General features: G+C 39.5%; 1 protein-coding gene across 2 annotated transcripts; it reads right to left on the reverse strand.

The window, feature by feature from the left end:
* Positions 1 to 203: 203 nt before the first annotated feature.
* Positions 204 to 16417, reverse strand: MED30 (mediator complex subunit 30). 2 transcript variants are annotated; one of them, XM_064706580.1, is made up of 5 exons: positions 16265 to 16400; positions 15708 to 15912; positions 14728 to 14886; positions 11575 to 11685; positions 204 to 630 (listed from the first exon to the last, which is right to left on the reverse strand). In XM_064706580.1, the coding sequence occupies exons 2-5, from the start codon at positions 15879 to 15881 to the stop codon at positions 535 to 537; spliced, it is 540 nt and encodes a 179-aa protein (XP_064562650.1). In that variant the 5' UTR covers positions 15882 to 15912; positions 16265 to 16400; the 3' UTR covers positions 204 to 534. The 2 variants fall into 2 exon arrangements, with proteins under 2 accessions (XP_064562650.1, XP_064562651.1); XM_064706581.1 differs by having other exon boundaries at positions 396 to 630; positions 16238 to 16417.
* Between the last annotated feature and the right edge of the window lie 6923 nt (positions 16418 to 23340).

Genomic DNA, 23340 nt, shown 5'->3' on the forward strand with positions numbered 1-23340 from the left:
GGGCAGCCGGGCACCAGCCGGGCAAGGGAGGGGATTGTCCTGCTCTGCTCTGGACTGCAGATAATACAAAAAATACTGCAGACTGAATTGCAGTATCTGATTGCTGATTTCAGCCCTCTAGTTTTCTGGAGTAACTTTCCTGTCTTGCAACTTTTCCTCTCTGTAGAGGCTATGTGCACTACAGAATAAACTGCATATACACATACGTTTTTATAATTTTTAATTGTATTATAAAGAAAATTCAGAAACACTTAATTTATAAACCCCCTTTCTGCATAGGAATCCAAACTACTACAGTAAATTACTGAGGCTGTAAGTAGAATCACAGAGGTAAAACTTACACAATGAATCTTCTATAAAAACAAACCCAAAACCATTTACATTACTAGAAAAAAACCCAACATTTTAATCTTTGAGACTTTTCAAACATTACTGCAATATAATTGTGGAAAAAGATGTTACTTCTTAGAAGGAAGTTAAGTATATCCAAACAGATTTGTATCTTCTTCAGGTACAAAGATTGATTTTCCTTGTTCAGTTCCTCATTGCCAACATGGCATTTATGTCCCAAATAAGATTTCGTAACTGATCCATGATCTGCTTCAGCTGCTGATTCTTCTGTTTCAGTTTCTGTGGGAAGAGTTTATTAGAAGTTTTTTTTATGAACAGTTCAAATAGTGCACTCAAAAATTCAACAAAAGTTACAGTGCTATGAAATGCTATATAAATCTTTTTCTCAGCTGTCAGTGAGCACTATTAGCGGGATAATACATCCTCTTTAAAGCACATTCTAAAAATACAAGAAAGCCTCAAAAGTTAAGGACCATTGCTAGAGGGGGAATGCTGGTTTGTTTCACAGCAGCCTTTTATCAAAACACCTGACACCTTCAAAAGCTGGAGGCTTGTGGGGATAGGTCCTCACTTTGAAAAGTCTAAAAGAGAGCATCCTAAGCTGGAAGAAAAAATATGGGAAGAAGGTAGATTTATGTGAATATATGTTTTATAAATTTGGTTTCAAGAAAAATGAGGCATTAACAATACAAGTTTGAACAAAGCACAGGGTATAGGTGAAACAAATCAAGCTTTTGCAGCCCTTCTGCTATGTAGGTCAACTGTAATGCTTTAAGAGTCCTATCTTGAAAAAGGTTTTCCCAAGCATGCTGCATTTTTAAAAATTATATATTTGTTTTTGCAAACTGCAGAAGCATTTGGAGGAATAGGAGAACAGCAAACTAGCTTTCATTTGGTTGCATAGCCAAAACTCAGAAATTATGTCTCTACAGAAGAAAGATCATGGCATCATGACATCATACAATTTTGCTAAACTTTCATGTTTCACAATAATACCCATATTTATTGTTTCATTTATTCATTTTCCTGCTCAAATCAAAGCTGTTAAAAAGTAAGTTAGATTGTTGTTAACAGCACCCAGTTTGTCTTTCATTTCATTCTGATTTGATGTCAGCCTTCCAACATTAGAGATCAAACTATTTATTCATTAGGGAAGTCCGGAGTTCCAAGTAAAGCAAAAGCCCAGGAAAGACTTGCTTCCTTCAAAACAGAACAAAATCTTTCAGGTTTGATGTAACTTTGTTATTTGCACTACACAAAAGGCATTAAAAGCATGACTCAAATCAGTAACACAACTGAAGTTACTGGAACAGAGAGAAAATGAAGCAATACTCTGAAAATTAGTCTCCTGAATTCTGATGCAGTCAACACAACAATATTTTTAAATTGCCAGCTGGTCAGCTGGGAGAGAAGTCCAGAGAAAAAAAAGAAGCCTATTCACTTCAGACCTGTAAAAACCAGTCTGCAGTAATATGGTAATTAGGCTTAGATTACATGGGCACCATAGTAATGGAAACATTCCTAAATACAGACTTTGCAGGACACTGGAAGAGATAACACTCAGATCTAGACTCCCAAGAAGGATACAAAAACATATGCAGGACAGTTCATGTGCACTAACATGGAATTCCTAACCAAGCATTTGACAGGCTGAAAAGTGTTTTAAAGAAAAATATGCGCATTTATCTAATGCCTCTTTCTTTTCCATTTGCTGATGCAAGACTTCACAATATAGAGCAAAGATTCACCTCCTAACTGAAGACAAGAGAGAAGGCTAAGCAGCATGTAATTACCACAGCACTGAAATGACAGAATTGCAAGGGTCTTCCTACCAAAGGTCATAAATGCAAAATCCTGATGCTTGAGAGAGCACAAGAGGGATGAGATAAACAAGCATGCTCATACCTGCGGCATTTTTAAACATGATTCTGTCTGCCATCCTCAACATCCAATCCTACAGAAATCAGTGACTGTTACATCAAAACTACCAGTTTAATGCAAGCTGTAACTCCCTCATACCATGCCATTTCAAGGTATTTCAAAACCTGCATCAATGGAAATGAAGGCTGAACAGTTGGTGATGGTAACTGAAGTCACAGACAGAAGTAAGAACCATTGACTTCTGAGAAGTAGGCTGTTTTCTCTCTCCATCCATGTCTAATTGTACTGTTAAATACTGTTACTCACATGAACTTTGTGTAAGCTATGCCTGAAAGACTCATTCTGTAATACTGTTTTCCTTTCTTGTGAAAGCATTATGACACTGTAATTTGTTTGTTCTTTCTTTGATGCTGCTAGACAGGGGAACATTTAGACAGGATTTGTTTTCAAAGCATCTGTAAGGACAAGAAGTATAAATTTGTTTATTTATCTGAAGATAATTTTAGATCCTCATTTTTAGTGAGGAGCTAATTTCTTAGCTCTTCTACTTATTCTGGAATCAGAAAAAACATCTAAGATGAAGCACCATCCCTGGGTTGCTAGGCTGTTGAAAGAATAAAGAGAGGAGAAAAAAAATCTACTTCAGAGAGCACAGTCTTCTAATTGAAATGCATACAGTGATCTTTGTTACTGATCTTTGACAGGCAGTGGTCCACACCACAAAGTACTACATAATTAATATGTTCTGCACCACTGGAAGCGCTGGCCTCTGCTTAAGACTTTGCTGAGCCAGTAAGAACATCTCAACTCAAGCCTAACCTTGAAAAGATAGGTGAAATGGCCTTCTTGGGAAATGGGCAAAATCTTTAAGCAGCTTTTGCAGCAGTGACAAATTTTCATTTGAACAGATTGCTTGCAAGTTGTCTCCCACTCTTTCCTCCTTCTGTTGAAATGACTTAGTTGAACTCTAGACTGCTTCTCAGGATTAACAGTTGTATGAAACAAGAAAAAGTACTTCATCCTACATACATGCTACAGCTTCTGACTGTTTTTAGATAGCACAGGGAAAATCTATGAGGCAGTTTATAATGAGTTTAAGAGCCCTAAATTCAAGTTACATTTCTCAGGCCTGTTTCTGTTAGTTCCTTCCTGTCTGAAAAGTGACCTGACTGCAGACCTACCCTAGGGAGTCTTCTTTGGTGATATTAATTTTCAGTGGGGACCATTTTGACTGACCTTGCAAGTATTATGGCCATCATGATGGGGCTGGCAAGGACTGCACCTTCCAGTAACCAACGAGACCTCAGCTGGCTTAGCTCAGGTAAGTCATTTACAAAAACATTGACTGAAGCACAAAACCCACATATATGAAATAAGGTGGGAGAACCATAATAAAGATCCAGAAAACAGCTGTTTTTCAAGGAAGAAAAGCTGCCATAAAGAACCTGCCATGTTTCATACAGATTTGGGTTCAGTAGGACACGGTAATTTCAACTTTGACTGAAATACATTTTTTACCTAAAGTCCTTTTTGCTTCACTTGCATTTCATTAGAAATCAGTGCAGTCTAGACCAATTCACAACTTACAGCCAGAGATGTATCAGAACCTTCCACCTTCCTTTGCACAGTGTTCTTGTCTCTCTCCTCATTTTAAGCTCATGTATCCTTCAAATTTTAAAACATCCCTGTGAGTCATTATGCTGCACTCAATCCATTTGTCAGAAATCCCTTATTCAGGCAAAGGAAATAATGTAAACACCATGGAAGAGTAAGATCATATTCCAAGTGGTGCTTGTAAAAACATCAACAGTACCTGTCTAAGTTGTACAGGCTCTTCTTCTGCTTAAGGAAAAAAACAAGAAAAGATCTGTTTCTATCTTGAAAATCTTGTATTGAAGACCATTCTCCTGAATGTTGTGCCAGCTGTGGTTTTTACCTGCTCTATTCAAGATCTACCACAGTACAGGCCAGAAGGATCTCAGTATCTCAGTGTAACATTAAATATTAATAACCACAGTACTTTTACTTGCATAAATCTTAGCAAAATTTTAAAAAATTACTTTGTTGATTAAGAGTCTACTATAGAGAACTTGGATCACATTCTTTCCCAGGAGTATGGAATCATGGACCAGTCTGGGTTGGAAGGGACCTTTAAAGGTCATCCAGTGCAACCCTGCAATCAGCACGGACATCTTCAACTAAATCAGGTTGCTCAGAGCCCGGTACAACCTGACTGTGAATGTTCCCAGGGATGGGGCATCATCTACCACCTCTCAGGACAAGTGTTTAAAAAATGTCTCACTTATATTTCATCAAAATTGGCCTTCTTTTAGTTCAAAGCGATTACCCTTTGTCCTATCACAACAGGCCCTGCTAAAAAGTTTGTTCCCATCTTTCTTATAAGGCTCTTTTAGGTACTGAAAGGCTTCTGTAAGATCCCCTGGTGTCTTCTCTCCTTCAGACTAAACAGCCTCAACTCTCAGCCTTTCCCCATAGGAGAAGTGTTCCATCCCTCTGATAATTTTTGTAGCCTTCCTCTGAGGCCACTCCAACAGTTCCCTGGCCTTCCTGTGCTGAGGAGCCCAGAGCTGGACACAATACTCATGTTACTCCTTTGGACCATTGAACTGCTGTAGGAAGTGATTCTTGAAGGCCTTATGAAGGTGACAGTGGCCTCTGTGTTTCCAGGTAAGCCAAGCCCAAGAAATTCCTACAGAAACACAACGTTTTTAATAGGAAGGTGACACTTACTCTGTTCTTTTTTTAAATGAATCCTTCATAATGAAATCTCTGAAGTATGAAAGTGGAAAAACCTGCTTTTTTCCTTTGCTAGTTAAGAGACTATCACAATGCTATATGCATATAGCATATGTTATATGCACACAGCTGGAAAAAAATATTATGGAAAAAGTGCCCTCAACACTTTGCTCGAACTCTCTTAAAGCTGTCAAGCAGAGTCTTAACTTATGGCTGCTCAACTGATACCAAGGCTCATTTTCCATCATAATAAATGCATATATCAATCTATTTTTATTTTTTCCAAAGGGATGAAATATATTCATCACTATTACAGTAACTGCTGTGCAATTAAACATTAATACACTCACTGTCCAGTATCTACAGCTTTTCCTGATGTCACCCACAGGCATGACTGTTCTACACTTAGCAGAAATGAGAGACTGAATTTTCTGCCTTGCACCTCACCTGACAGTTGAAAGGACAACTGCTCCTTCTGCATGTGTAACCCTGTGCTCCTGAAACAGAAACACCAGTGACAACCTGTGCTCTGCTGCAAGCTCAATACTTTTCACCTATTGACCCAGACAGGATTGTATTTATGCACTGATCTGTTGTTCTGAGAGGAATAAGCACCTTCATTCAAACAGATGGATGTTTGCTTCACACCAATTATTTATCGTTTGACAATGAGGTCTGAGGTCTTGTTTACTGAGTACCATCTAAGCTCTGTAGCTTGTAATGGAATTATTCATTCCCCAAGGTGCTTCTCCACCACACTCCTCAGTGTTACATCCCCATTCTTTATATGAAAATCCCCCAGATCTATGATCCTCAGCTACAGATGGCAAACTCAGTCACATGAACACTACAGATAAAACTGCACTGCTGCCAACTTTGTCCAAAGATATTTAAGATTCATGTTCATCTCTAAATTTTGTATTTTAACAGCTTCCCACATATTCAAAGCTACCATGAGCCATAAGGGGAAGAATGAACAACTACCAAAGATAATTCATGGCAGAGCAAAAAAATATCAGCTCCCAAGAGCTCCCTTAGTTAGCTACTCACTACACACAATAAATCCTTCCTTCTCATTCCCAAATTCCCTGCTTACTCCATAGCCTAATGCCAGTTAGGCAATCCACAAACCAGGATTTTTATAATCTTATTTACTACAATACTGATTCAATCAAAATATTGCCTAGTCTGCCACAAAAGCAGAATAGCTCAAAGAACTCTTGCAGAATAGAAAGTGGGAAGGGGGGAAGAGGAACCAAATGTGGTAATGCAATAAAGGCTGTATAATATACATCTATATGAGGACAAAAGGGGACAGTTGGGATTTTATAGGCAGCTTTATGCCCACCTTTTCCTCACTTTTTTCAAGTTTTTAAGCGCGATATGGTTTTGATATGGATACAATGTGAAAAAAATTTGTGTGCAACATTTTATACAAAACTCAAAAGGAAATTATTTATGATCTGGAATAAAAATACATCTGAGTCCTGAGAAAGCTGGTTTATGACATAACAAGACCACTCCACTTAATTTTCTACTGGAGAGGGGGGATATGCTCCTGATGAAAAAGGAAACATTTCAGTTCATTTCCAAGAAAGACAAGGAGGGGGATCCAGAAAACTACAGGCTACTCAGCCTAACTCTTGACTCCAGAAAGACTGTGCAGCAAATCCTTCAGAAAGTCATATCCAGACACACGTGATAAGGTGACTGGGAACAGCCACACTGGATTTGCTACAGATGCCTTGTGCCTGACCAACATGACAGCCTTCTATCGAGAAATGACTGGCTGTGTGGCAAGGGGAGAGCAGGAGATTTTCTTCACTTCCATAAAGTAAAATCATTAATAAGTCAGGCTTTTGACACAGGCTGTCATTGCCTTTGAGCAAACTGGAGAGATGTGGTTTGGATAGGTGATTTACTGGGTTGATGGAAAACTGGCTGGACTATGGGATTCTAAATGCTGGGATCGTCAGTATTAAGATCAAGTGCTAGTTGGTCACCCTTGAAGCTTCTCATATTGATACTAAGGTGAATATTCTTAATATCCTCATTAATGACTAACCACACTTAATGACCTAATCACCATATCAAAGTTATCAAATTGATGGGCAATGCCAAAATATACTCAGTGGTGGCATACTGGATTCAGAGGAACCTCATCGGGAGGGAAAGGCAGGCCAACACCTATCTCAGGAATTTCAATTAAAGCAACATCCTACATCTGCACACAGAATAAACTCATACAACAGCACAGACAGAGGACTGACTGAATAGAAATGAAATTTGCAGAAAAGGATCTGAGGTCCTTTTAATACTTTCTAACAAGTTTAACAGGAGTCATCAGCAGATCTTTTTTGCAACAAGGAAGACAAACTGCTCTCTGCCCTATATCAGCAAGAGTGTACTCTCAGGCAGGTGAGTACCTCTCATATTCTCCTCTATTTGGCTCTGGAAAATGACTGACCAATTTAGGGATCAATACAAAGCTCTATCATACTGGATAATGCCCAGTGGAGGGCCACCACAATGATTAAAGCTGTGTTTGTTCAATCTCAAGCAGAGAAGGCCAGAGGGAAGGATCACAGTGCTATCTTCAGCCACCTAATGAAGCTCACAGAAAAGAGAAAGCTGGACTGTTCTTTAGTGTAGAGAGCAAAAGGATGAGGGGCAGTAAACGAGAAGTTATGACAAAGAAAATTCCAATGTAACATTAAGAAAATTTTCACACTAAGAGTCAACCATTAAGAAGGGCCCAGAAAAGACAGAATTTCAATCCTTACAGGTATTTGAAATGCTGGAACATGGACATGACTTGGAGAAGCTGGATCTAATTTCGCTGGTTGACCCTGTCTTGGGATGGGGGCTGAACCAGATAACCTCCAGACCTCCCACTGAGCCTAAATTCCTCTGATTCTACCATTGCAGAAAGTCAGTTTGGTACTCAAAAATTCATGGAGCCATCTCCAGTGCAGATAAATCTGCCCAGAAGGTGTCCAAGTAACCAATTCTCCCTCTCTCCCCAAAGCGTTCCTTCATGCACACTCATATTTTGGGTGAAAAAGGACTCTGCACATAAAAAACCAATTAAAATAAATGCAAATACTGTGAAAGGTGGCTTAAAAGGAATTTAGGTTTTTTCTTCATAGTCCTAAACAGCATCAGCTGCAAGGCACAATGTTTGTGCTACCAAAAAAAAGCCCAGAGCTACACTTGTTACTTAAGCTTAACTCAGAAGTCTGTCACTTAGATTGTCTTTTTCTCCTTAGCAAGATCACTGTTAAACACTTAACAAACATTAGATAAGAATGGCAAATACAAGGGCTACCTGGAATGCCCAAATGCTATTTTAATTTGTTTTCACCCAAATGTACCTACACTACTCATTATGTGATGGTTTTCCTAAGTGCTTCATTGAAACCAGACCTAGAGCATGAATGAAACCTAAGCTGTACTTGCTGCATTTCTGAAAGTGAGCAGTAAAGAAAACCATTGATAGGGCAGCAAAACAGAATAAATAATTCTCAAATTTTGATTTGGTATTTCTGTTTCAAGTCCTGTCAAATGTACTACAAGACCACAGACTGAAGGTGAGCCTGACATCTTGAAAATAATACTGATCATTTTATACTTTAAAGATAAAAAACTTAAGAGACAGAACATTAAACACTTGAAAAATATGAGCAGGAGAGGAAATCTTGGGAACATCTTCCACTTGCTGCAAACAGATTAATTTCAATGAAAACTGGATCAAGACATGTACTAAAAGACCAATTCAAGTGCTAAACTGATTCTGGAATAGTAATTTATTCCAAAAAATTCAACCATCTCAACGATTTATAAGCCCTGAAAACATATACAGATAAAAAAAGAATAAGATACATTTTTGGGAACTGCAGGAGAGAATTGTTTAAGACAGATAGAGGTAGCCAGTGCTCAAGAAATGGTTTGTTTTGTAATAATGGTAGAAGCTTCTTACTGTGGGCAAAACTCCCTTGTGCTATAAAGCTTAATAGGTTTTATTTAAACCTACAGTTACTAATTATTACTGGATTGCTAGGACAGAAATTCATTGCCTTGTAAACTAATCTATATTTTAAATTAACAGACAAGTACTTACATAGCCAAGGTCAGCACATTAGACTTTCTGACCTAAAAGGTCCCAAAATAGCAGAATAACTAAGCAAAAAGGTGTCACAGTAAACCAAGATGAAAATCTCCTGCAGTTTTTAGGAATTCTGTTACATCATCAGGTTCTCCTGCCCCATGAATGGGATGGTGAGCACAGGAAGCACCTGATGCTCCCCTCCTCTTCCTCCTCCTCCTGAGGGTGCTCCCTTCCCAGACACCTGCAGTAGCAAAGGAAAGCTGCTGTTTTTCCAGTCAGTGGTTCAGGGAATGAGGACATTTTGACGTGAGAGCATATGATCCACAAGGTTTATAAGAGCTATTACTAGATTTGGCAGCACTCCACACAGTGGGGCAGTTTGTGTCTTTGACTAAAGAAATCACACTGGCTGGGGCATCACAGCAAGAAGGGCAAAATTCAGAGATCCGTGGCAGTGTAAGAATGAATTCAAATATCACAATTCAAATATCACAATAGTGGCAAAGTCCTGGGTTATTGCAACAGTGATTTTTTGGTACCAATAACATGTAAGACTGAAAAAAATTAAGCCTAGCGAAGCAAAAAGGATTAGGTGAGAGCAGGACAAGGAGCTGAAGGAAGATTTTGTCAAGAATATAAAAAGCTTATTTAACTCCCATGGTGGTTTCCCTGTCACAGTATTCTCATCAACATTTTGTATCACTGAAATTTTCCTAAAATTAATTCATCAAATTGAGTTGGAGGTGGACATTACACACTAGAGAGGCCTGAGGAGCTGTCAGATGTGCCAGCTAGGAACCAGAGCACGCCCTCCTTGAACCCAGCAGCCAGTGTTAGAAATTAGGCCAATTATCTGTTCTAGTGATTTTTCTTTGAAAAAAAAATTCTAGTCATAAAAGCATTACCTAGTCTGTAATGCATTAAAATTAGAACTTTGAAAATGGTAGTAGATGTGCTTATAGAACTGGAGGGATACAAAAGAAAACATCAGTGAACTTTCAAAAACCAAGAAGTTTAACTTTCTTTTGCTGCAGTTACTAAGTATTTGTCCACAAGAATACTAGAGAAAGTTCAACTATCTTGTGAAGATTTCCTGTGGAAAATCTGGAAATTAGGTCTACATACATATATTTACATGAAGATTTCAATGCATTCTCAATTACCAGTTTGCTACCAATGGTCCTGCAACACCATCAACCTTCTTAAGGCTCAGAACTCTTCATAAAAATTTATGAAATTATTTTCACAAGATCACACCAAGGAGGCTTAAAACCATATTAGCATACAAGTACAACAACAAGGGCAAAACCATGTCACAGAACTATTAAAACCACAGCAAATATGGACAGTTAAGCTTATTAATACCTAAAGATTGCAAATAAATGTGCATTAATTCACAGTACAACATTACATACAATATAATACATTCAACCCTGCTACATCAGCAGTGAAGAGAAAGATTACAACAGGAGAGCTGACAACTGCATTTCTCTAAATTCACATAGTCCTCAGTTTTTCCTGCACAATACACATGCATTTTTCTAGATAAATGGGTTATGAAAAATTCAATACATGTATGATTGTGGAAGACAAATTAAAACATTGGAAATATTTTAAAAGCTGAAAATCCATCAATTATTCATTCCATAAATAAACATTTTATCCATTTATTTCTTTTGTTCAGTTATTTTTGTAGATTATGACTCCTTTTTACTGAGCATTTGCAGATATTACAGCTATAGAAATATGTATTTAATCCTATCTTTGTATTTTACAGTTTGAAGAAACAATGTTCAAAATTGTGGTCTGCTAAGACTGTATTTTTAATCTCTGTATTACATTAGCTTTTACTACAGCATAATTATTTTTAGATTTGAATCGCTCTTCACTAATTGTACCCAGCTGCACAATGCCACTCAAACTGAAAATTTAACATTTTAACTCATTTAACTTTTATAATTCATAGTACATTTTTCTTAATGTGCCAAGATTCAGTAAATGTTCCTCTTTACAAAAGGAACAGTCTTCCTCAAACTGTCAAAATCCAGAAGGTAGCCCTGAAAATTCTTTACCAATTCACGTAATTGTAAAAATATTTACATCCGGTGTTCAATTATTTTTACACCTAAGGTAAATTTTTAAGATAAATTAGTTCAATGGGCACCTTAGTTCAGTTTGTACTGTCAATATCTAGTGGGTAACACATAAACACAACACACTGCTTTCATAAAAATAAATGTCAGTTTTAAAAGTGACACAAGTTAGAATTGTTAGGAAACTCTACTGCCAGAGGTACAGCTAAAAAATAGTTAACTAAAAGGTCAATACTGAAATATTCATAAATAAAAAGCATTTATTTCCAGTTTTCATGGCAGTCATCACACATTCTGTATTTAGGACAGCAATCTAGAAATTTAGGCTTTATGATGTGAAAATGACATTTCTCAGTTTATGCAAATTAATTTCAACTTTGTTACCTTATTAACTTCCATGATTTCCCTTCTCTCTTCAGTAGCAAAACGAAGCTGACTTGCAGCACCACGATCATCATGCTTGGAGCCATCTTCTTCAACATATGGAATAAGTTGCTGTGAAGACAAGAAACATCAGCTTTAGTTTAAAAAAAAACAAGAAAAAAAAAGAAATTAAAAGAAATTAAAAAAAAAAAAACCTCAAATACTCAAATCCAGGAAATACATATGGTACTACCATTTTCTCCACAGGTTCTAACTACCCAAGAGAAAGTGAAGACAAGCCTGCTTGCCACCTCAAACCTAAAGGCCTTGCAATGACCTCAGCTGGTTCTCCAGGTAACAATGTGCTTCAGTTGTGTACAATCTCACACATTACCAAGCCTTGACCAAAGAAATTTAGTAACTGCAGGCAGAAGCCAGTCTTTCCATTTTAAGATGTTTGTCATAGATAATCCTTGTAGCTGAATTCTGCAGATTGAGGTTTTAAAATTTTCTATTCCACACTAAGAAATAAAACCACAAACACAAAGTTCTCATTATCATAAGTCATTTTAGTGATATACTGAACATAAATATGACTGGCTTTACAAAGCTACTTGGCTAATACTCTAGTTATGATTTGCTGTTTTAATGAGCCTCTCTTTGGCTACTCTTAAGACCAGGCCCACAGTTACCTAAAATGAGTTTTCCTGTAAGTATTTCTCACCATGGTGTCCTCAGATACACAGAAGCACAGTTTGGTTTAGGCTGGAGAAGACCAAAGTGCACTGTCTTTTTTGTAAAGCTTGGACAAAGCCAAAATTCCTTGATGTAAAATTTCTAAATGAATACTACTCTATGCTTCCTTACTAAAAAACAGATCAAAAAGAAATATCCTACATACAAAACAAATACTTGTTTCTGTGTCAGAACACTCCCAAGCTACTGACAATTTCTTAAAGGACAATACCTCCACAAAGTCCATAGTCTGACATTGTTTTTTCTGTCCTGTACTATGCAAAAGTACATCCATGTTCACAAACATATTACAGACAAATGGAAGACTGATATTGATAAAAGTGAGCAAGAAGACATTATTTTAAAAGCCTGGGAGCAAGTTGCTTATCAAGTGCATATGAACTTCTTACTTAGGTTGGGGTGCAATATTACAAAGTGTTCACTGCCTCCAGCCTCTGATGGAAAACTTTCTTTGATTTATACCAATAAAAATGTAATTTCCTTCTACACAAAAATGTTTGCAGCCATTCTTATTAAGCTTAGCAAAATGGACAAAAGCTACCACACTAAACAATGCCATGAAAAAATGGCAAATGTTCACCACTTACTACATTTGCAGACCACAAAGAAGAAGTAGCAGGGCTGCTATATGCTCTTGGAAAGAACTCTCTGATGGAAAAATAAAGTAGCACTCAAAGAAGAACATTTCTTTAAAGCCTCCCTATCTTTCAGAAAAGATGATAGATAAAAAAAAACTAAACAAAAAACCTACCAAGAAAAGCTGAACTATACCTAATACACAAAAAAAGCAGGAAATTTAATCTTTGTAGGCAGATCTCCTTCACAATTATCTCATACCTTGCTATGTTGGTTAATCAGTACACATTACCAAAAATTATGAAAACATTTATATCAATAAAAATGGAATAAGCAATACTAGTACGCATAGACTTCTCTTGACTCTGCAAAAAAAAAATATAGTTTTGTTGATATTCTGTAAAGACATGGTTAGAATATCAGCCCCCAAATAATACAATTGAGACTATTTTTGAACTACTAGAAGAAGAATTTAAGAAAACTGATCCAGGAGGAATGGTGTGTCACTGTCATTCACTCTAACCAATAAAAACATGAGGAGGCAGGCATCTACTAAGTTCAGAGAAGAAGAGACTAACAAGATTGAAAAAAAACCCCCAACTATCAATAAAACATTCTGCTGTGACTAAGTTATCAGTGAAACCCTGCATTTAAAATGCCTGAAGTTACTACTTATTTTCTCTATGGAGATTCTTTTCCATCCTGATAATGGGAAAAAAATGTGAAAAGTTATTGAAAAAAACAAACCAAATGCCACATCATTCCATTGTTATAAGGGAAAATAAGACACATGAAAAGCTTTTAAAGAGGACACAAGTTCAACACACTGTGAAAACAGGATTTATTTTCTTAAATGGGAAAATTAACTTATTCCCCTGCTTGCTGTCAGGTTTACAGATTGATTTTTCTGAAACCCTTGTCAAAAGTCAGCAACTGTAAACTGAAACAGCAGTCTAGAATGGAATGCACAGAATGGACTTAATTTCTTTACTCCTATTCAGTTAAGAGACTCATACTTCAAATATAATGCCTGTATGATTAAAATTCAATGGACAATCAAAAATCCACTAATAAAGTTGCCTCGGAATCCAGAGGTCAGCAATTAAAGAATTTCAAGTTCTGGTTAATATAGAGCAGAAACAACTCAAATTGTAACAAAACCCAGGGTTTACAAGTACTACTAGAAATTAGAAACAACTTATGACGAAGATGGGATTTAAGATTTTATGAATGACAGCAGTGTTATTAAGAAAAACTCTGATAAATCCTCCTTCCTGGAAGTTTTATGTTGTAACTTTTCTACCACCACTGCACATTTAAATTTGGTTCACACTGCCCAGCAGGTTAGGAATGGCTGAGTGAGGGAACTATGGAGGCAGAGATTATTGGCTAGAGAAAGTAAATAATACTTATTTCTCAGGAGCCAGGCTGACAGGTGAGAGCTTGAAGCAGGCTTTTTACCACTTTTTTCCACTTGTAAAAAATTTGCCCTGATCCTCTTTTTTTCCCTAGGGGAAACAAACTGGTGGAAGTACCAAGAAGCCAGAGGGGAAAAAAAGTTAAAATTTTAAATTAAGTCTGCTTTCTTAGAATCACAGAATCAATTAGGCTGGAAAAGACCTCTGAGACCAAGTCCAACTTATGACAGAACACCACATCAACTAGACACTAAGTTTCACACTCTTTCAACAAGCTCTAATTAATAAACAAAATTCAGTCCACTGAATAATTCCAGTATCATTGAAACCTGTTACGAGTCTCCTGCAACTGAGGAAGATGGATGATTTGCTATCCAGAGTGGTTATTCTGATTTACAATTCACATATAAATAAAGATACTTACTTCTATGGGAACAGGATCGAGCCCAGCACAGTTTTCATTACATTTGTCATAGACTAATCTCAGTTTTCTGAAGAGTATTGATAGCTGGCGGAGATGTTCCTGCAGCTTTGCCAGTCTGTCTTGATATGTTGCAGTATGATAAGTAACACCATTTGGTAACTTAGAGAACCAAAACATTAAAAAATTAAAGTTTATGTCACATGAAATTAATAAAGACATCAGATAGATTTTTGTATATTTTAGAATAAGATAATCACACTTTTCTTATAGCAATCACTGAAATTTTTATTTTCTTTAGTAGCAAAATTACATATTTAATGTGCTCAATCACTGCTGTCAAACACCCTCATGTATTCTACACTTTTGGTCATCATCAATCCCCTGACTTTTCAGTGAGTGTCTTCACAATGCTTAAATATGACACCATTGTGACTGGGGTTGAGATTTTGTGTCTCAACCCCAGGTCATTCAATTCAGTGACACAAGAGTTATGAAAATACAGAAGGAATGGGAATGATTATTTATCTTGTACTCTTCACAGAGAAAACACAACAGAAATTTGTACGTTTTCTCAGTAAGTAGACACAAATAAGGATTATGTTGTTTTTCCTAACAAAAAAAAAAGTTTTAGGTGAAAAATATTACAGAAAAAGATCAATGAAAATTCCTCTAAATGTTAACACAAGCAGAGAAACATAACTGACATATGAACAGACTTCATTGTACATTAAAAAAAAAGTTACAAGCATATTGAGAGGTTTTTTTATTGGGAGGGCAATGACAATTCAGCATTTCTGAATTTCACTTAATGTACAAGACTAAACAAATATATTAAGAGTAGCACTCACTTCTTGAACCAATTCTCTTTTTCAGAGCAGTTTGACTGAGTTTTCTAAACGTCCTAAGGTGTCTCCTGAGTCTATACATACTCTGTGTCAGTGATAACATGGAAGTAGAGTGTATGAATAATTGTTTCTCACCTGCATGTTCCTCAGTAGCTGGAAGATTTCCATGGTTCGGAAGACGATGTCCTGCACGGTCTCCTGGCCGATGCGGCAGAGCGAAGCCGTGTTCACCTCGCGGGCAGCCTGAGCCTGGGTCCCGGAGAAGGCGCCCGGCGGCATCCCTGCCCCGGCCAGGGGCGGAGTGGACATCTCCCGCCTCGACCCGTCACACCAGGGCAAGCTGCACAAGAGGTGATGATGGAACGATCATCTTGACTCTATCCCAGCAAACTTTTGTAGGGTGGCAATCCCACTTCTTCTCCCCGTACACGGTTTTGTCCAACAGCTGAGGCCGGCTCAGGGCAGCACCCCTTGGACACGGCTCCCTGAGGCACCGCAGCTTTGCCAGGCGCTGGAACTGGGGGTGCCCCTCACGCACCTCCCTCCCCTCAGAGCGGTCAGTGCGCTGCCCCTGCCCCGACCCGTCCCGTCCCAAGGGGAACACGACAGAGGTTTTTGCTCAGCTCCAACAGACAGAACCGCAGCCCTGGGCTCCGGTACCCTACCGACCAGCCTTCCCTCCGCTGACCCACCGGCTCCCGGGGCGAAGCGGTGCCCCGGCCTCGCAGCGTTCCCCGGCCCCGCTCCGCCCTGCAGCCGCCGCGGACGCGCCGGTGCCACCGCACTCCCGGTCCCGCCGCACTCGGGCCGTGCCCCGGATCTGCCGGCGGAAGCGCTTCCCGGCGCCCGGCACCGTCACAGCCGGCGGGCGGCAGCGGCAGGCGGGGCCGGGGCCGGCTTGGGGCCGCCCCTGTACCGCTGCTCTCCGTCGAATATCTCGCTCGGGAGCCTGGGCGTTTTCCTGGTTTGCCCAGTCCAGTGCGGGTTTGCGGGCAGGTCAGCCGGCATGCGGGCTCTTGAGGTTGAAAAGTTTGGGCAGAATCCCCAGGCAGATTCACACATTCCCACCACCCCTCAGATCATAGAACAGTTTGGGTTGGAAGTGACTTAAAGATCATTTAATACCAAACCCCTGCCAGGGGCAGGGGCGCCTTCCCCCATCCCGGGTTGCTCAGAGCTCCGTCCGCCCTGGCCTTGAACGCTGACAGGAGCGGGGCAGCCCCGGCTTCTCGGGCACCCTGCTCAGTGTACCGCCACCCTCGCAGCTAAGGATTCCTTCCTAACACCTAAACCTACTGTTTTTCGGTCTGAAGCCATTCACCCTTTCTTGTCACTGCAGTTCAGGATGAAGAGTCCCTCTCCACCTTCCCTGCAGGCCCTTTCACATACTGGAAGGCTGCTATGAGGTCTCCTCCAGGCTGAACAACCCCTACTCTCAGCCTGTCTTTGTAGGAGAGATGCTCCAGTCCCAGTCACACTGATAAATGGCTGAATATGGGATGGGTATGTACTGCCAGTATACACTTTAAAACCTGTGCTAATTTTATAGCTTTATGGGTGCACTGCTGTTCCTTCCTGCATAGATACATTATTGCTAATACAGAAAAGCCTCAACGCTTGGCCTTTCTGAGTCACAGTATTTGCATGGATATAAACCAGCTCTGAGTGCTTGTACCACACTAGTACAACTGAGGCATTTTTGAAGCTCAGAGAAGGCCTCCTATGTGAGGGAGAGGGAGCACCCTCAAAAAGAAGCCAGACAGGTTCTGTGAGGCTTGACAGGAATGAGCTGTTTCTAGAATAGCTAATGCTAACTGTCTGCCTAACAAAAACAATTCTTCATATGCAAAAATCAGTAATTACCAGAGTTTCACTGTCTTTTCTAATTGACATCATATCTAGGATTCTGTATTTGAGTGATTGTGGCAGTAAGTATCTAAATATGCAGAAGATAACATTTATGTACCTGCAACTTCTAATGAATTCTTAGCACAGTAAAGGTAGTTGTGCTGTATTAAAACTGTTCTTACAAATGATTTTTTGTGTGAAATGTTTTACATTTGTAATGCTGTAATTATAAATCAAAATTTTGATGCACGGTACACAGACTTTGTTAAAGAAAGAAGGAAGCAGTCAATGAACATTCAGGAACAGAACCATATAAACTTGCTGTCAGAGGCATTTTGCTTCATAAAACAATTTTTACTTCAGAAACAGACTACTGAGGAGAAAGGGCACCCCCTTTCCTAAACTGGAGCTTTTTGCTGCCTGGCTAAGTTCTCCCTAGTACTCTGCCTTACTCAAGCTGCAATATAAATAACTATATTTTAGCGAAGATCTTAGCATAAAGGATACAAATAGTTACTTAAGCAGAGCGGGAAAATGGTTTATAGAAATAAGAGGAGGATATTTTCAGAAAGCAAAAGAACATCCTATGGTGTCTAGCTAGACAATGCTTGGGAAGAGCAGCCTCTGAAGAACTTCAAAGGGCTTGTTTGAAGGTTTGTTTCTCATTTCACTGTTCACTAAGAAAATGAGGCAAGAACTGTTCAAGTGTTGAGCACAAAGGATATGGTTTTCATCTTCTGAATGCATGCCCAAGAGCTCTGCTCACAATGCTGAACCTGCTGCCTCAAATCTGATGGCAGAAGAGTAATGAGGGATTCAGACCACCTACTGTTCAGAGCTGCTGACAGACTCCATACAGAGTGGGACATTGCAGTATAGGACTGCCATGTACAGTACAACTGAAATACAGAGCCAAGTCTGCAGGTGGATAGTGCTGGAGAATGTTGCTGGGAGGCCTAATATTCTTTATTGCCACTCTCTGGAACCATCTGAGTCTAGGATTTCATTCCCAGACAAAGGAAACTTCTTTTAGATAAGAATGTTTTTCTGGTCGAAAGAGATAAGGATGAATTTGCTTTTAAAAGCAATCTATTAAGCAACCACTCTCTGTGTTCAGTTTGGGCCAAGTGCTTTCATCTGGAAGGTGTCCAAATCAGAGATCATCTTTTATATCCATTTCAGTTTCTGTGGCATCAGTTCAAACCAGTGTCTTAGGATTCTGCTGCCTTTGTTGTTGGCTTGTGGGGAAGCTACCAGAAACCTAACAAAGAGCCTATGTCTGTGTATAATACTCTAGTCAAATCAACTTTAACCCAAATTTGAAATTTGAAGGACTCTTTAACTACTTCAGTGATTATAATTTTCACCATAATAATGGCTTTTGAAATTTTTTTTGTATTTTACAATATACCCTGAGCAACTCCAAAGATGGTTTTGCTGTGCTCTATAAGAAGAGTAAAAATCCTCAGAAGTGAAGGAAAAGGATAATTGTTGCTTTTGTTCAAATAATTTTCTCTAAATTGGTTGATAACACTTGCAAGGCAATGTGAATCATTCTGTTTAAAAATAAACAGAACTGGTGAAATTCCTGGATTATCATCTGTTTTCCTCTAAGAAAGAAGAGTTTACTCCCTCACAAGTCTCCTCACACTATTCCTGAAGCAGCAGTGCTTTGTTACTGCTCTCAGGGTGACAGATGGGCTTAGGGAAAATGTGTTAACCACGGAAGGACTTTCATTCTCCACCCTGTCCCATTCAGTGTTTATGTGTTCATTCAAGGAGAAATAATGGGACTTTGTGGAACCTTTGCCAACAATAAACAGGCATGGCACACTTTTACTGTTACCAAGCTGTGGTAGATAACAGTATGGCACATAACTTTTTTTAGTATGTGGCCAAGACTTAAGGTAGGTGGAGTTTAATTCAGCAGAGATTGTTTATAGACCAGAGGAAACAGTTAATGGCTGTGATTAGGTGAGGAGGACTGGGTGCTTGAGGAGTTTTTTTGTGTGTAACAGGGGGGTTTCTGCAATGTTTTTTTCCACATCCAGGCATGTATTTTCATGAACTATGAAAACATCCATTTAGAGGGAAGCAGGGCCATCTGGTAGTGCTATATAAGATGGGATAAATTAGACAGGCTCAGAGCCCAAAGCATCAGAGAAAAGAACGATACTCCATGCCCTTACTCAGTAGGGGTGAACACAGCTGTTTTGTGGACTAAGGGGAGGCTGGAGTTGAGCAATGAAGAGCTCTCTGCCTTTACAGGATTCTCTTGCACAGCCCTTGGTGCTGTAGGTGATGGAAGGACAGCGAGGAGAGCAAGATGGAAGGGGCTCAGCCTTGCTGCTTGCCTCTTGCTTCTGTCATCTGTGTACCCATAAGCAAACGTGTCTATAGTTTGTGTGTGTTAATGGCATGGTCTGCTTTGCCACTGAGAAGCAGGGTCATGCTGACTGGGTTTCATACATGTAGCAACCAACTTCAGTGGTTTGAATTGGGCTGCCACAGCCCAACCTCTGAATGTTCACAGAGTGGCCAGAAAAAATGATCAGGAAACCGCTGATTTCAAAATGGCTTTATGTGGTGGGGTGGCTGCCAGGTGCCCACCACACCTCTTCACCATCACACTCCTCATTCTCCCCCTCTCCCTCCTCAGCAGTACAAGAGGAGAAAACAGGATGGAAACCTCATGGGTTGAGGTCTGCATGTGGATGCACATCCTCCCACAGACTGGTCCGAATGGCGCTGCACTGGCTTAGACACTGTCAGGCTTGCATTGACTCCATAAGCCAGGGTCAGTGTGTGGGTTACTATATTAACTATATCGGTTTACTATTTCCCTTAGGATAAACATAAGCATTAACAATATGGGGGAGTCAGATGCAGAGTGACAGTCCAGCCTTCATGTGGGCTGTTTAAAACATAATGTGGCTTTTGGTTCTCACTCTGCAGTGGGTCCTACACACCATTTCTTGATCTTGACAGGCATGTTGTATCATCAGGTCTCGCTTTCTCTGTAGTTTCCTTCTTGACATTCAGCTCAGGAAAGTTGCCCTTGGCCCATTTCATATTCCTTTAAACACCAAAGAACTAGTTTTGTAGTCAGTTGTTTCTGGCATGAAGATTGTTATCCTTCCCCATGTTTTATGTGATGGGCTGTTATGCCCAGCAGCTGGTACTCTCCCTGTAACTGTGACAGAAGAAAAAGGAGCAGCAGGACTTATTCCAGGGTATCACAGTGCAGAAACATCATCCTGGTAATTTTTCTGCTTTTGCAGTTGTTAATTTGCTTGTCTCTGAAGAGACATGTGGGAGTCTCAGCATAATCTTGACATTGTGGCTTCAGACCCAAACCCAGAAGCAGATGTATCGTGTCTCCTTTGGTCTCTCACTACCCAGCACCTCTCCTGCAGCCTTCAATTGTATTGGTACTCCAAGTGCTGAGACTGAAAATTATTTAAACAGAACAGTACCAAGTTTCTCTCCTTGCCTCAAAATAGCTGTTGGCAACCTGTGTCTTTTTGTACTGGGCTTTTAGACATTCCCCCCCCAGTCCTATTTTTCCTGAGCAAATGGTCTCATATGGGACTAGCTGTTTGGAAGAAGAGGCATTCCAAATCAAAGTTTATATGAACTCTATGTCTTCATCAGCTAAATGTGCATTTGTGACGCCTGTGGATAAATTTTCAGCATGCTTGTTTGATGACTTCTCTTGGGGCTTGCAGAAAAATGGCTTGGAAATGGAACATTTGCAAAGAAGCGGATGCTGGCAAGAGAAAGCATTACAATGAAATGTAAAATATGTGCACTGTAATTTATACAGGCAACTAGCTTCTGGAAAACTTGACCTCTGGCCAGCAGAGGACAGAAACATATCCAAAGAGACCACTGAAGCAGTGACTGGTACCCGGTGGGATAGAGATGGAGGGACTAATTATATTTTCACAGCTGTTACACCGGTGCTTTAAGTCTGTTGATGACAAATGACTTTGTGGTGGACTTCACAGTAGTTAATACAGGAGAAAAGCTAGTCTGCCCTATCGTTTGACTGCTTATGTGCTATTAGCATTATAATCAGGAGTGCAAGGGTGGTTTTTCCCTTCAGGGGTCATTGCCAGTATGCAGTTTCCCATTGTTGCTCCACAGTTGGAGGCATGGTTCTCATTAAGGTGTTGACAGATGATATTCCTGTGACTCACCACATAATAGGACAGACAGAGAGGTCCTGTGCTTATTTTGTTCCTAAAACATATCCTAGTGTGTGAGGGGATCCTTGCTGTGCTCTGTGGTACATGGATTTTGTCTTAGACCCTAAAAGGTTCAGCAGCCCAGGGTTTCTCTCTTCATCTGTCACAACTGATGTTTTATTTCTCTCTCTGACTGTAAACCCCTAGCAGTAGGTGAAAACTTTCTCTGTGACTTTTCAGAAACAAACCCACCTCACCCACTGTCATTTGGGTGAGCATTGAGCACCCATTCGTGAATTGCAAAGAACATTTGTATTCTTGAAGTATAATAAGGCTCATTTTTGTTTCTTGTATCTGTGGTACAAGATGTTTTCTTTCACCTTAACTTCCTTCTTTTGAGCAGAATTGTGATTTATTCAGTGTCAATCAAGCTAGATTCTTCAGCCTTGTTTCTTATTCACAGGTTCCACAACCCTTTCTGCATATGAATCAGATATTGCATGTAAACATGGATGGCATGTAAAATAGGTTCTAACAAGTTCAGCCATTCTGGTGCTACAAATCTGGTCCTGGGAATTTTCACATCCTGGTCAGTAGCTCCCCTGCATGTGTGACCATCCATAGACTCATTCTGTGTCCTTCACTCCCTCATTGGACATTCATGCACACAATATATTCATCCCAAGATACATTTTGCTCTTGTTGTTTTCTTCTTAGTAGATTTAGAATGATTTAAACAAACACAGACATACATTATGTGATTGTGTCAGATGCATTATGGTAGCAGCAGAAGACTTCAGGTAAGAGTATAACCTTATTCTGCTGTGTGAGTACAGAAGAAAACAGTCCTTGTCCTTGATGGTTTATGATTCAGAGATTGTATATTTCATAGCAAAGAAGTAGATAGATTAAAAAGGGACCTAATGGCTCCTGGATAAGGAGGTTGGAGTGTCCTAATTTACCATGAAAGGCATCAACAGTATAGATGGCAATGTAGAAAAAATTATAACGGCATGAAAGATGTATAGTGCAGGTCGTGTCCACAAAAGCCATCATCACTTGATGCAAGTCAAATGCCACTTGTGTCTTCCCAGTGATATAAGACTATGTGAAATAGGGAATGGAATAATAGATAGGAAAAAAGCATAGCTGGAGGCAGATGTTTGAACACAAATCATCCTTCTAGGCTGATGCATTATTGCGGGGTTCCTGGACTGAGTCACTGACATTATTTATGCAAAACTTCTGGCCACATTCCCTCTGTGCAATATTACAAGCAATATATTACAGAATGGAGGATGTCCTCTATTTCCCCAGAGTTTTCTGTCCTGTTCCTATATAACCTTACAGATGTATATCACAATTACCAGAAGCAGTATATTTCTCATTATAACCTGAATCTATACACAACATCTGGACATTTTTACTGACCACATTCCCAGCTAGTGCAGGCTTGGATGATGGCAAAACTCATCATTTTGCTGGATCTGTACTGATTGCACATTAGCTTTTAGACTTTTTTTCTTAAACATCATGTATCCTAATTTCATTACTGTGTGTTGGAAAGTTTTTTGTAGCTTGTAGGGTATGGTATGTAGTGAAGCAGATGTTCAATAGACTCTGTATGACTGCAACTGTACTAATAAATTAAATCCTCATCAGGCTGTTCTCTGGCTGCAAGGCCAGTTGGCATTGAACAGTCTATATGAATAATATTTGACTCCATTAAA

This window comes from Zonotrichia leucophrys, chromosome 2, assembly GCF_028769735.1.
Source record: "Zonotrichia leucophrys gambelii isolate GWCS_2022_RI chromosome 2, RI_Zleu_2.0, whole genome shotgun sequence".
Taxonomy (NCBI): Eukaryota; Metazoa; Chordata; class Aves; order Passeriformes; family Passerellidae; genus Zonotrichia; species Zonotrichia leucophrys.